The sequence below is a fragment of the Stegastes partitus genome, unplaced genomic scaffold (genome assembly GCF_000690725.1).
Source record: "Stegastes partitus isolate 25-593 unplaced genomic scaffold, Stegastes_partitus-1.0.2 Scaffold1301, whole genome shotgun sequence".
Taxonomy (NCBI): domain Eukaryota; kingdom Metazoa; phylum Chordata; class Actinopteri; family Pomacentridae; genus Stegastes; species Stegastes partitus.
Genome location: NW_007579032.1, coordinates 176,706 through 189,502, shown reverse-complemented (window position 1 = coordinate 189,502; position 12,797 = coordinate 176,706). Strand labels below are relative to the sequence as shown.

The 12,797-nt window shown below is 38.1% G+C and overlaps 1 protein-coding gene across 3 annotated transcripts in view; it reads right to left on the bottom strand.

The window, feature by feature from the left end:
* The window catches only part of LOC103369541 (RING finger protein 145), a 22,167-nt gene extending 12,595 nt beyond the window's left edge, over nucleotides 1-9,572 (bottom strand). The window contains exons 1-8 of one of the 3 annotated variants that reach the window (XM_008298284.1): nucleotides 9,516-9,572; nucleotides 8,082-8,202; nucleotides 5,210-5,505; nucleotides 3,702-3,810; nucleotides 2,959-3,050; nucleotides 1,713-1,954; nucleotides 693-868; nucleotides 438-578 (exon numbers count right to left, since the gene is read on the bottom strand). In XM_008298284.1, coding sequence (XP_008296506.1) covers nucleotides 438-578; nucleotides 693-868; nucleotides 1,713-1,954; nucleotides 2,959-3,050; nucleotides 3,702-3,810; nucleotides 5,210-5,378 — 929 coding nt within the window. In that variant the 5' untranslated portion in view covers nucleotides 5,379-5,505; nucleotides 8,082-8,202; nucleotides 9,516-9,572. Of the gene's footprint in view, nucleotides 1-437; nucleotides 579-692; nucleotides 869-1,712; nucleotides 1,955-2,958; nucleotides 3,051-3,701; nucleotides 3,811-5,209; nucleotides 5,506-5,701; nucleotides 5,986-8,081; nucleotides 8,245-9,515 lie in introns of those variants that run through there. The other 2 variants (XM_008298283.1, XM_008298282.1) reach the window with 2 other exon arrangements.
* Nucleotides 9,573-12,797: the final 3,225 nt, after the last annotated feature.

The following is a 12,797-nucleotide window of genomic DNA, read 5'->3' as shown; positions in this document are numbered from 1 at the left end:
ATTTTATTATAATTTTATTTACACAATCAGTTAATTATATAGAATTTTTGAGCAAAGTTTTTCTGTCTTGTGTGATTTCAAACTAGTATCTTGGTGTTGTAAATTGTTGGTTAGTCAAAACTAAAATTCCTAATAAACAACTGCTGGATTCAGGTGAAGAAGCTCTAAAACCAAAAGTGTGCAACTGCCTGTTAATCAAGCATCAGACAGATAGATGTGGTTAACAAACAGCTGGTAAACACAGGGAACATTCACAAGTAGATAGAGACCAGAAACTAAGCAAAAAGAAAAAAATAACTAAAACACACCTTTAATTGAACACTAACACTGCTTGATGTTTAAATTAGCAAATGTTTGCCAACAAGTTTGACATGTTTACTTCAGAAATGGTGAATTTCAGTGTAGAAAGTGGGCCAAGAGTGGTGCTAACATCTCACCTGTGCATGACATTCTCGTTCTGAACAGCTGCATAACCTCCCAGGTAGAACTTGCATAGGTTGAGCAGTCCGAGAGCCAGATAGGACACCACGAAGGTCAGACCCAGAAGGGAGTATGGTGTGGCACAACATTCAGAGACACTGCCGGGTTCGGTAAATGCAGAAAATACAAAAATTATAAACAAAGTACTATGTGAACAATGTCAGGAGCAAACAAATATGAAGGAACGGTATGTAAGAAGCACATAATCACACCTTGTGAGCAGGAAGAACATGATTCCCTGATGGGCTGCTGAGGCGCTGGCAGACATGGTGTCTGAGCACAGCTGGACGACGAACAGAACAAACCAGAAGACACTGAAGAGCACTGGGACGGCAAACTGGTTCCACAGAGAGATTCCCACCGCCAGAAGTCTGTACAGCTCGATCACCTGAGGGACGTGACGAGGAGCGTCAGAAAAGCTGGAAAACTTTCCTCTAAATTAACAGGGTTCATTTTTAGTTGATGTTTTGTTGTCCACGGTGACACACAGTGAACACAACCAAGTCTTTAATTGGGAGGGGAAATATCAATTATAAGGAAAAAAAAAACCTGAGTGAAATGTATGTTTGAATTAGCAACAGAGTGTTTTTAGTTATATTTTTGCTGATTATACTTGCAGATAGTTCAATAACTGCAGTGACATGAAAATGAAGATTAATCAAGCAACTCCTGAACATTCATTCCCTTATTTACTAAGAAAAAAGAAGCTTGGAAGCATTCTGTTAGCTGGATTCTAACTGTGAAAAAAAAGCATGCAGCCCACAGTGATTCTATGAGCGAAAGACGACGAAAAAGCAAGAAACTAATATTTTGCTGTGTACACATTTCCATAACAAAGTCAGGAACGGTTGTTTCTGTCATATAGATATCTCAAAATGGTTTACAGTGTTTGAATTTTTGAGGTTCTGTGCCTTCAAATGATTTATAGTTTGTCAGATTTGATTCAGAATGAGCCGATGTCATTTAAAATAAAATGCATAGTGGAGGCGCAATGCAAATATGTTACATAAGGACATACATAAAAAGTAATTTCAAAAAGCCTGGACTTTAAATCAAGTGTTTCAGGCAGGTAAAGAGCAGTGGGAGAGAATAATTCATTCAGGTGTGGACTTGGGGCTTCATAGGTTTCCAGATCTTTTACACGCACAAAAAAACTCCAACATCCTAGAGGGGGAAAAAAAGCAAAAACATAATAAAAGTTAAATAAATAAAAGAATTCAGGATAGGGGTACCTCCAGGTGAAGCAGCTCTGAGTAGGCAGCCCTTGCGAGGCGATATGGCACGAAGAGATTTGAGAGGAGGAACACGGCGATCCCGGCTGCAGTCAGGCCCATGGAGAAGGTGTTGACCGTTAGCAGTGTGGCGTGAGGGGCAGCGCAGAGTCGAGCCAGCAGGGGGAGCATGTGAGCGGAGAACAGCCACACCTTTCTGGTCTTCATCAGGAAGGCACACAGCGTGCTGAGAATAATCTGACCTGCAAAGAAAGATTAAGCTACAGCCTCAAAACTAGAGAAATAAGGCTGCAAAATACTGAAAAAAACTGATGTCCAATTATTTTACAGTTTTGACTGTATTATGAATTTGAGCTGAAATATTAATTTGCAAACATTGATCATGGACGTGCACATGGTTCTGTTCATACAACAATATCAATATTATGGGCTATACGCTGAATAATGTAACCGTCTGCTACACAGACGGTTGCATTGTTCCTAGCATAAAACTCACAAAAACACACCAGGCTTCAGTGGATGTTTGTGAAAGGTTCTTAGTGGGGTTTTTACAGACTATGGCAGTTAGAGGTTGGGCTGTAACACTGTGCCAATTTGGAACAACCTGCAGCTAGAGTTTAGACAGTTTTCAGACACAGCACAGGATATCTGGAGAGTTTAGAACTCCCCACTGAAGTTTGTGCACCGTTGATCGAAACATAAACAAATCAAAGCACCTCCAAAATCCTGCAGCAACAAGTTCAATTACAACTGTTTTAATGATGAATTATAAAGGTGTGGGTGATGTCACACGGCATCTACTCAAAACAAACATTTGTTTTGAGCACCATTTGCTCCAAATGCACATCTGCAAAGCTGCCTTTAAACTTCAACAGCTGCAGATTTGGGTAAGTCATTTGAAGTAATTTGTTTCCAGCCAAACTTGAGTTTATTTCATATTGTCGACAAAAAGTCTGTTAAGTTACCAAATAGCCATAAAAAAAACAGAGTCTTGAGTTTGATTATAACGAGGAATAGAAAAAGCTAAAGTCGAAGTTATACTTTCTGTGTCCATGACTACGCAAACGTGCTGCGTCACATGTGGCCGAGACTCGATAAAGATATTGCAGAATAAAGCTATTTTTCAAAATGTAGTACTTAAACTGCAGTTTAGTTTCTTGTGAAGTTTTATGAAATCCAACCTGCACAAGGCTTTTTAGAATATGAGCCTAAATGCTTTGAATTTACATGCAAGGTTGGTACTTACTAGTCATCGCAGAGACAAATCTGTTGAAGGCCAAAGAATCAAGATACACAGCTCCTTCATAACCGTACTGCAGCTCCTCACGAACATAATCCCTGTAAAACGAACAGGAAGAAAAAAACGGTTTCACAATGATATGTACACTACATGTAGATTGTTTTTAGCAGACACATAACGTTAAAAGAACACACAGCAACATGTAATGGCCTAAGGTGTGGTTTAAAAAGCATTTAGGTAACGTTAGCCTGGTTTTTGACATATATTTAATGGCAATCAGTAATAAACAAAATACTTAAATAATTTGAGAAATATATAAATACATAATATAATAATAAATGAGTACATACGTAAACCTTCTACCAAAATAAAATACCTCCTGAAGTGACAATAAAAGATCCAGTTTACACACCATGGAATTAGTTCTCCGTTTTGTGTGACTCACATATTTATAAATTTGTTTCTATTTTAATCTGTTTAGTCGTTTATTTCCATCCAAATAATCCCAGTTTGGTCTTTTTATAGAAACAGGCCTGCAGTATTTAAAGAAGCCACTGTTGTGTTCTCAGGTTTCAAGACACATTTACAAGAAAGTGTGGGATACAGGATACAGTACTACTAACATTAAATACTGGAAAACACTAGGGAGGGAAGAGCATTGAGATTACAGCCGTGAGAGAAAACTGATTCTGTCACAATAAATTGAGAAGTGCAGCGGTAGTGGTAGTAGTAGCACGAAAGAATCTCACTTGGAAATCTGATGCCCCATGTACAGGAGGAGGGCGGCGAGGATGTGGAGGTAGAGCGTCACAATGTGTCTCAGCGGCAGGACTAACACCACCACATTTATGAGATGACCTGGAAGACACAGATTAATACTCATAGCACAAGCAAAAGCATAAAACATAGAAAAGATGCTCCTATTCAAATCTTGTGATCAGGTTTGCTATATTATGCAGTTTTGAATGTCTATAAGGCTTTAATCACCAGGCTGCCAGAAGAGTCCAAAACTACACAACTGCATTATTTTTCAAAGGTCACAACTAAGTTACCAAAGGCTGCAACTAACTGTTATTTCATTGCCATTTTCTGATTAATCATTTTGTTAACAAAACATAAGAAAATAGTAAATATATGGCTTTATTTCCCACAGTCCATCATGCCATTTTCAAATATCTTGTACTGTCCACTCCACAGTCCAAAACCTAAAGCAATTCAGTTTACAGCGACATAAACCAGAGAAAAACAACAATTGATAAGCTACAACCAGAAAAATAGAGCTAAAATGAGCAATCGATTATCAACTGAAGACCACATATTGTCCAGCGTTTCCTGTTGTTTAGATATTTTACTGATGAAAAAGTGTCCCCTTTTCAAGACTCTTTTCAATATTTCATCATCTTCTGAAAGTAAAACTTTGTCTTTAGATCAGTATAGAAAGTACATTATGAAACAAAATGCATTTTATCTTTTAAGAAATCAAATTAACCTCACAAAACGCAAGAAAATTTATCTTGGTCATCAATACCAACCTAATTAATGGTTTACAAATGTGGTAGTACGGTGGTGCAACACAGTAATGTACACAGAAACTTTGAAATTCTACGTATTTTTTCTATTTAATGCAGCTTTGATTGATCAGTTTCTTCTCGGTTTTCACTTATCCTAGTTTCGTTAACTCTTATTTTCTTATCTAATCTGTCAGTCTGTGGATTGAAAACCTTAATCACAGTGGATCAATGTCCTCCCGGTGTCTGGGTATTTAAGAACACTTTGTTACAGTTTGTCAACACTGTGAAGTTTGTGAAGTTAGAACTGGAAACAGTTATTTCAGTGGGTGAATAAATGACCATTCGCATTGAGTGGAAACTGAGGTAGATTGAATTAGGAGACAAACTATGACGACAAGGTGTTACGCAGACAGACGATCCTGCTACTTGACAATATTGGAGTCTTTCAGGGCTTTAAGGAGCTGACAGTCTGTTACAATATGATACAGTCGCTTTACTTGACAGGCCAAAACCAATCTGAAACAGGACTGAAACCATCATAGGAGAGGAAACTCCAGAGAAATCTACGTCAACGTCTTTCTTCTGAATTCAGCAGCTTAAGTTTTTATCAATCACCATCATATTTAATTGCTGAAAAGTCCAATAACACTATAAAACAGACAACCTGAACAAAAAGAGCTCACAAATGAAAGCTGTGCATGTGGGCTACAACTTTACTCTTTAATCATCACCACAGTATAACTCACCGATGTAGTACATGTTCCAGATGACATATTTATACTTGAAGAGCATGTCTTCGTTTTTGGCCTTGAGGTGCTCCGTTAAACCTTCAATGTCACATTTGTAGAGCAGGTCCAGCACCAGGATGCTCGGCACCCTCAGGGCGACGTTGGCCAGCTCCTCCAGACGAGGCATCTCGATTGAAACCAACTCTTTGGCGAGCAGAGGGGCTTCTGTGTCACATGCTGTTAGCTAACCGTCTCTCCGTGCAGCTCACAGCCTCCCAGCAGCTTCACTACTATTTTGCACGTCGTCTTGTCATCTGGAAAACACGCAAAGAGACAAAAATCAGGCTACAGAGGAAAAACTCCTGTGCGAGCAGATGGGCCGCTGTTTAGCTGTGAATTCCTGCTTTAATGTCACATTTAAGCAGGTTTTTATCATTTGAGGTGCGGAAGTTAAAGAGCGAAAGGTTTCCCTCGTATGAAGTGTGTGTAAAGTGGCGGCGGTTCACTTACTTCTGACAGTGACAGACATCACAGCTGAGCAGCCATTTGCTAGCTAATGCTAGTAGCTGCTGGTTAGCTTTCACAGCGACCCGCCTCATGTTTTCACAGCGCTGCAAAAGAAATATTTAAGTTTCCCTCTAATTTCCGCTTCCCCAAAATAGCTATAAATATCCGTCATGGAAAAAGAGAAATAAAGTAATTGAAAAAGAACAACGTGAGGATGAGTAAAAACACTACAAATGCAATGTTATGATTCCAGTCGCTTGCGTGGCCATTTCCGATATACACGTCACAGCACACTGAGCCAATCAGGATCGGGTATTCTCATTTTCAAAATAAAAGTAAGGCTTAAGTCTTCTGCTGCTGCAACTACTTCTACCACTACTTCATTTTTGTAAAAAATTCAAGTAGTGATAGCAAAATATGCCTTTTCACCGCACTTTTATAGCAATATGGTGTAACTTGAATACTCCTAGTTGCCATTTTTTTTAATTTTTAAAATTTATTTTAATTCATTCATTCATTCATTTTTTAAAACCTCAGAACACATAAAGTAACAACTGGAGGCAATGTCAAGATCTTTACACAACAGGAATTTGGCCTAAGAGCAAAAATGTAAGCCACCAGAAACTGAATCTGTTCCCAGGTTTATTGTAATGCAGTTTCAATTTAATAAATTTAAACTATATGATTCAAATTCAAATCTTAATTTAGATTTTTTGCACTACTTCCAAGCTATTTCACAGTAAAATCAATAGAAAATGTGACACGCTGGCAATGCAATGTCATCCCACTTTCTTTAAATGCTCAGCCTATGTTCTACATTAACATCACAGTGAGGGACAGACAGTGAGACCAGTGGTTTTTTAACTCTGTGCCTTGCAATAAGTCTTATTCATGATGACGTACAGAGCAGAAATTACGTGTAAAAGTGTGCCTTGGGACAAAAATGATATCTCTTAGGTGCCAATAGTATATGTCTTGTCACCCATCCCATCTCTAAATACTACGAGGAGGAGACACTACAAACTTGATGTTAAGACCAAAACAGACATTGAAATGGTTTTTAAGAATTTCCTTTCTGCAAATAAAAAAAAAGTAAATCCACAAAGGAATGATGACTCTGTGTGTTTTCTTCAGTTGCTCCATCTCTTTTTACATCACTTATGATGTGTTTCAGTAAACATTAGATTTATTCTGATGTGTGCTGAGTCAACATCAGTGTCTCTGTTCAGATTCATTTAAAGTATACACACAGGAACAGCCGGTAAGGCAAAAATAAACCTCATATGTTGTTAAAGTCCAACATGAAAACAACATGGAAGCAGCTTGTAACTTTACACATATAATGAGAACATATGGACCTCTGTGCACACCAGTTTGTGTGGTGTTACCAATGAGTCCACATCACCATTTTACATGTCAAAATCACAAAAAAAACGGAACCTTGGCTTGTAATACTTGCCACAGATAAGATTCTACTGATGTTTGAAGCCTCAAAAGATGGTGAAATGTCAAGTAAAGACAATATTTTTAGTGGAAAAGATAGACACATCCATATATATATACATACATGTACAGGAACTTTCTCAGACAGTTTATTTTTTTCAGGGGCCAGTCATTTTTTAAAAAATGGTCCTTGCTGGATCCATTCAATCATTCAGACTTACTGGAAACAATTTTGTTCAAATTCTTTCCTAATTTCATGGCTATGGGTGTTATACTAAAATGGCTAACCAGGTAAAGTGTTTTTTTGAGGGTGAAATTACAACAATTCCCAGGTCTGAAAACATATGAACTTATGAATACGAACTCAGGATTCAGACAAAATATGGTACAGGACTTAGTTTTGGGTCCCAATTATTAATAAGCAAACTCTGAACAAAATCTGTGAAGGTACAGCAACGTCTCTCCTGAATTCTGTTTGAATGAACACGTACCGATCCAGGAAACGATGTGAGTCAAACGGCTCACAGCTCATGCCTACTTCAAGGCCGTATTCATGAAGGCGTCACATAAAGGAAGTAACTTCACATGCAAAAGAAGGGAGGACACTTCTGGTTTAAATACCAGATGTGGTATTATGTCAAACAATGCTGAAAACTGGAGCCGTAGATCTTCATATTTTGTCGGATCAGTTTGATAATCTCACACATAGGACAAATGTGTTAATAGAAACGTATTTATATTTTTTTCTTGCCTAATTTTTGTGATTAGATTTGAATGTATACAGAAAATGGATTAATAAACAATCAAAACGCTGCCTCCTTAAAAGCCAGTTCAGACAACACAAACACTATTCACCGTGCAAGAAAATCCATATTCATGTGTCACTTGTCAATTCCCTGAAGAAGTCAGACTGTTTTTGATGCATGTTTGTTGTACCTACATGTGCATTCATCCTTCCTGCCATCATCCATCTGTTGTTGAGGCTTGTCTGATTGCTTTCAGTCCCCAAAGCTCTGCACAGCTGCTGCCTCAAAGCAAGCTTTCTCAACTAGAAGATCCTCCTGTCAATCCAAACAAAGAAATTACCAAATTTAATTCCCAGAGCAAGCAATAGAGGAAGAGTTTTCTTCAAGACGGGCTTTTTAGGGTCACGACATTTGGCGGCAAAGCACAGACGCGCTGCAACTTGGTGACTAATAGAAAGAAAGAGCATTTCCTGAGTGCGTGGGTGAAGAGACGACTCTCTCATGTCACAGAGTTTATTTTTGATTTCACAAAATCATCATCACCAAAAGTCAGTAGCTAGACTTCTCAAACTTCGACATGAAGCTGAAATTCTTCAGCACTTCTCACTGCAGCTCCCCCAAAGATTGTTATTAAGATATTTGCCTGAGCAGAAGATTGCTGTTTATAAAATGCATCTTCTACAGAAAGGAAGATGTACTTTCCCTCCTGTAAACAGAATTAGTAGATGATTTATTTGTCAAAATCTGTACAAGAGCTATAATTACTGACGTAAACAAACTAAATCAGTGTGTAAAGCTACATTATGACATGTTTATACAGTGTGGTCATGTGTTAGGTGTGCTGGATTTGCACTGTGTTAATGTCTTATATTTCACTGTCTCATCCTGTCACGCTGCACTTAAGCTGAATTGACATTAAATTTCCCGCCGTGTTGCTCTAAGGACAAAATAACTGACATTAAAGCAGCTTGAAGCAGCAGCTGGAACACTTCCACTAAACTGCATGGCAGCGGATGAATTGATTTGTACAAGAGACTCTGTGCTGAAGAGAGAGAAGGTCATTAAAATGGCCTCAAAGAGACGGGATGAAGCCGAGCCAAACCTGGAAACACAAACAAAGACAGACTCACTGTATAGACTGTTTGTGCCTCGTATACAGTTTACAGAGTGGCTGCTTGTTTTCCCTCACTGGCGTCTCCAACAATATTACATTTAGCAGATGTTAAAAAACTGAATAAAGCTCATGACAGTACAACTTAAATACAACACAGATGTGAGTGTGTTTGTCACATTAGCTGCAATAATCTGTTTGAACATGCAGTAATCAATCTTTGCTTGTCCTATTAATATGTAACACTAAAGGAGGACATATTGGATGTCTGCTATTTACACGGTTAACGTTGTCTCAGCTGGCTGGTATTAGATGTTCTTTTGGGAAATGCCGCAGGAGGTTCTGAATAAATTTCAGAGGTACCAACACAAGGAACACAAAGGGCCGGAGGCAGGAGAGAAAAATAACGTTTTTTTAGAGAGTCAGAGGTGGAAGAAACGCGCATTATGAAATCTGATTGGAAACATGTTGAAATTGCAAAATCAGATCTGTTTAAAGTAAGTGAAGCGCTACATACGGGTACAAATCAGCAGCTCAGACATCCCCAGACAGGTATGAGGCATCGCTTTCACAATCCAGCACCATCAGACCCTGTTATCAAAAGGCAAACAAAGAAAAAAATACCCTTCACACAACAAAAAGTGTGTTAAACTGCAAGCAAATAACATGAAACAAGGATATCCTGAGTGGTTCTGACATCAGGTGGAACCATCACACGAACTGGGACATCACGACTGCTTGCTGAAACATCGGTTACAGGATGCACCTGCCAGACAAAGTGTTTACCTATAGATCAAACCAAATGTTTCATGCTGCAGTGAAGCTTAAATAGCATGAAAGCATGTTGGTTCACACCGATGAGCAACAACAATAAAACCTCCTGCCTTATATGTGCTGCCAAGTCAGCTCTGAACCATCGATCCCTGACGTTGTGGGGTGCAGATGATGGATTAAATTGGGATCTGGGTGGGTTTGAAGGCTGAGTCGACCTCGTGGGCTCTTGGTTGTGTTCCTCGAGCTGTTCCTTGTGGCGTACTGTACTGCTGGGGGAGGCGTTGGGGAGTACCACTACCATGAGGGGGTGAGCTTGGTCTGTAGAAATGTTTAGGTCGGTGGTATAAGTCGAGGTGAAGTTGCCCAGCTGAACACTAAACTGTGACCCGGTTACAGTTTTCTGGCAGAATTACCGTGACTCCCAGTTTGTTAGAGAATTCAGTTGAAGATGATTAATTTGACATCATGACACGCTCTGGCTTCACTCCACATCTCTGAACTTTTAACCGCTTATTCTGCACCGCGCCCCTCAGATCTGTTTAAAAACAAAAGATGACCAGGCCTTTATTGTTTTAGCCACAATTTTTTTAATTAAAGATCTTTCTGAGCAATATCTGGCATAAGAATGTCCTTTGGGATTAATAAAGTTTTATCTTATCTTATCTTTTTTGAAACAAACTCCCCCTAACAGTCAAACCAGCTTAGTCAGTTCCTCAGTTCAAAAAACCTGTCTCATGTAACCTGTACAGATATGTTATTGCATAACATTTTTAGACATTTTATTTAAGGAGTAAATGTCTTTATTATAGCTTTGTTTGTAGCCTTAGGATTAGGGTTGTTCTTTTGCAGTTCTTGTCCTGTTTCTTTCACGCTTCATCTGCGTCTAGCTGCTGTAACACGTACATTTAGCAGATGAGGGATTAATAAAGTTTGTCTTATCTTATCTTGTCTCATTTTATCCCTTTCCTTTGCTAAAACTGTTATTCCTCTTTTTAATGTTGCACTTTCTCAACTAATGTTTTATTGTCTTCTTTGAATGTTTACTGTTGCTGTCTTATGCTCTGTGTATTTTAATATTTTCTAAAGTGCCTTGGAGCTTTATTTAAGAAAGGTGCTACAGAAATAAAGACTATTATTTTTAATATTTAAGATGATCAGTGTTATTTAAATCACCTGTCAGTGGTTTAAGGTTCCCAAAAAGGCTGAGGAGAGCTGCAGAATTAAGTGGATTTTAAGGTCACTTTCATTTTATCGAGTGCAGCACAGTAAGAACTGAATGTAAACACACATCTGCTGGTTTCTAGAGGGACAACTTCACTTTTTTTGCGGTGAAACAGCTTTAGCATGACAGGTGAAGAGGCGGCATTACTTCTGTGACCTTTTCAATTTCAGAGATGTTTTTTGTTTTTGCTGCACAGATGTAAAAAAAAAAGAAAGAAAAAAAAAGAGAGACCTACCGACTAATAACTCCCACATTTATTCCAAACTGCTGTCAATTATCACCTCTTTGTAGAGCTACTTTGTACTTTGTGTGTTCGTATGTTTACATTCACACTTAATTTGAACATCCTCAGATCTTTTGTTGCACTCAGATTAGCTGCACTCAAGTCTTCTGTTTACTTTGATATTTCTCACTTTAATGCTCTATAAAAGCAATTTCTTTAAATTAACTGCCAAGACTATGATCTCACTTTGATAATGCATTAACATTAGATTTACACTTATATGGTCCAACTTTTGCCGAATTGTCTCATGCACGCTAGACGCTTAGGTTCATCATGCAGTACCATCAGGGAGGCATCTCACGAGTCTGACAGTCATTCTGCAGCATGACTATGGAAAATATTTTTTACAGAGATCTACTGTCAATAAACAGATTTTTTTTTGTCTTTTCATATTTAAAAATTCTAGCTTTTTAAATACAGGAAAACGATAACAATTGTTAACAAATCTACTGTAAAAGTACATTTTCATATGGTGTATAATTGTCTGATAAAGCTGAATTTCTGCAAATATACTTATTATATTGAATGATGACATAAACTAAAAGCATAAATCTGTGAATACACCAACCACAGACTTTTATATATTAGACATGAGATAGATTTTTCTGCATTTAAATTGTAGAATTCATTATGGTGACGGTGATATCTCACGGATAAGCAGCATTATTATAATAGTCTGTAGGCAGAACGACTGTATTTAACTGTTAACTGCTGCAAAGGATAAGAACACGTACGGACAGATCGCCTCTGTTGACAAGTTATTATTATAAGACTGAAAAGACAGTGAAGTGAACATTATTTTAAATAGCTTTTCTTTATTTTTTCATTGACAGACATGAAATAACATACTTATGCTGTTGTTATTTAAAAGAAAATAATGGACTTTTATGTTTTTTATGCTGTATTTTCTAAATTTTTTTTTTACACTTAAGAGATGTTTTTTCCTAGTGAACGTGTAATTCTACTTAAATTCAGCCTGGAAACGACACAGAAAATATCTAGGGATAAAACTGTAACCTTACAGTTAGTCATTGATTAATTATGCATTGTGTTTTACTGGAATATTATGGGAACTGTTGTGCAACTTATGCTGTAACACATTTTACCACTTAAACAGTGCAGAGTCATGAAGAATCATCTTCAGCCTCAAGAAGGGCAAATAATCCTGCATCAGATTTAAAGACCAACCCAGCAGAATCCTGATCTCAATCAGACATAAGACACTGAATCTGGAACAATGTGCTGCTTTAAAGGCTGCTCACACATTTCCAAAATAAGTTTGTCGGCTTTTTAACCTAATTTTTATGCAGACAGTCAAATATATGGGTCACTGAGGCACACATGGCCCACATTATGTAAAGTTCAGTCACGGACAATTCCCCGATGAATCACGATTTCTTGTGGGACTTCAGCTGGAATTTTGTAAGGGAGGGATGAGGGAGGGGTTGAGGGTGAGGGAGGGGAGGTGGGACTCAGGAGGAGGGATGAGGATGGAGGTCTGGCTCTGTCATCTCCATATA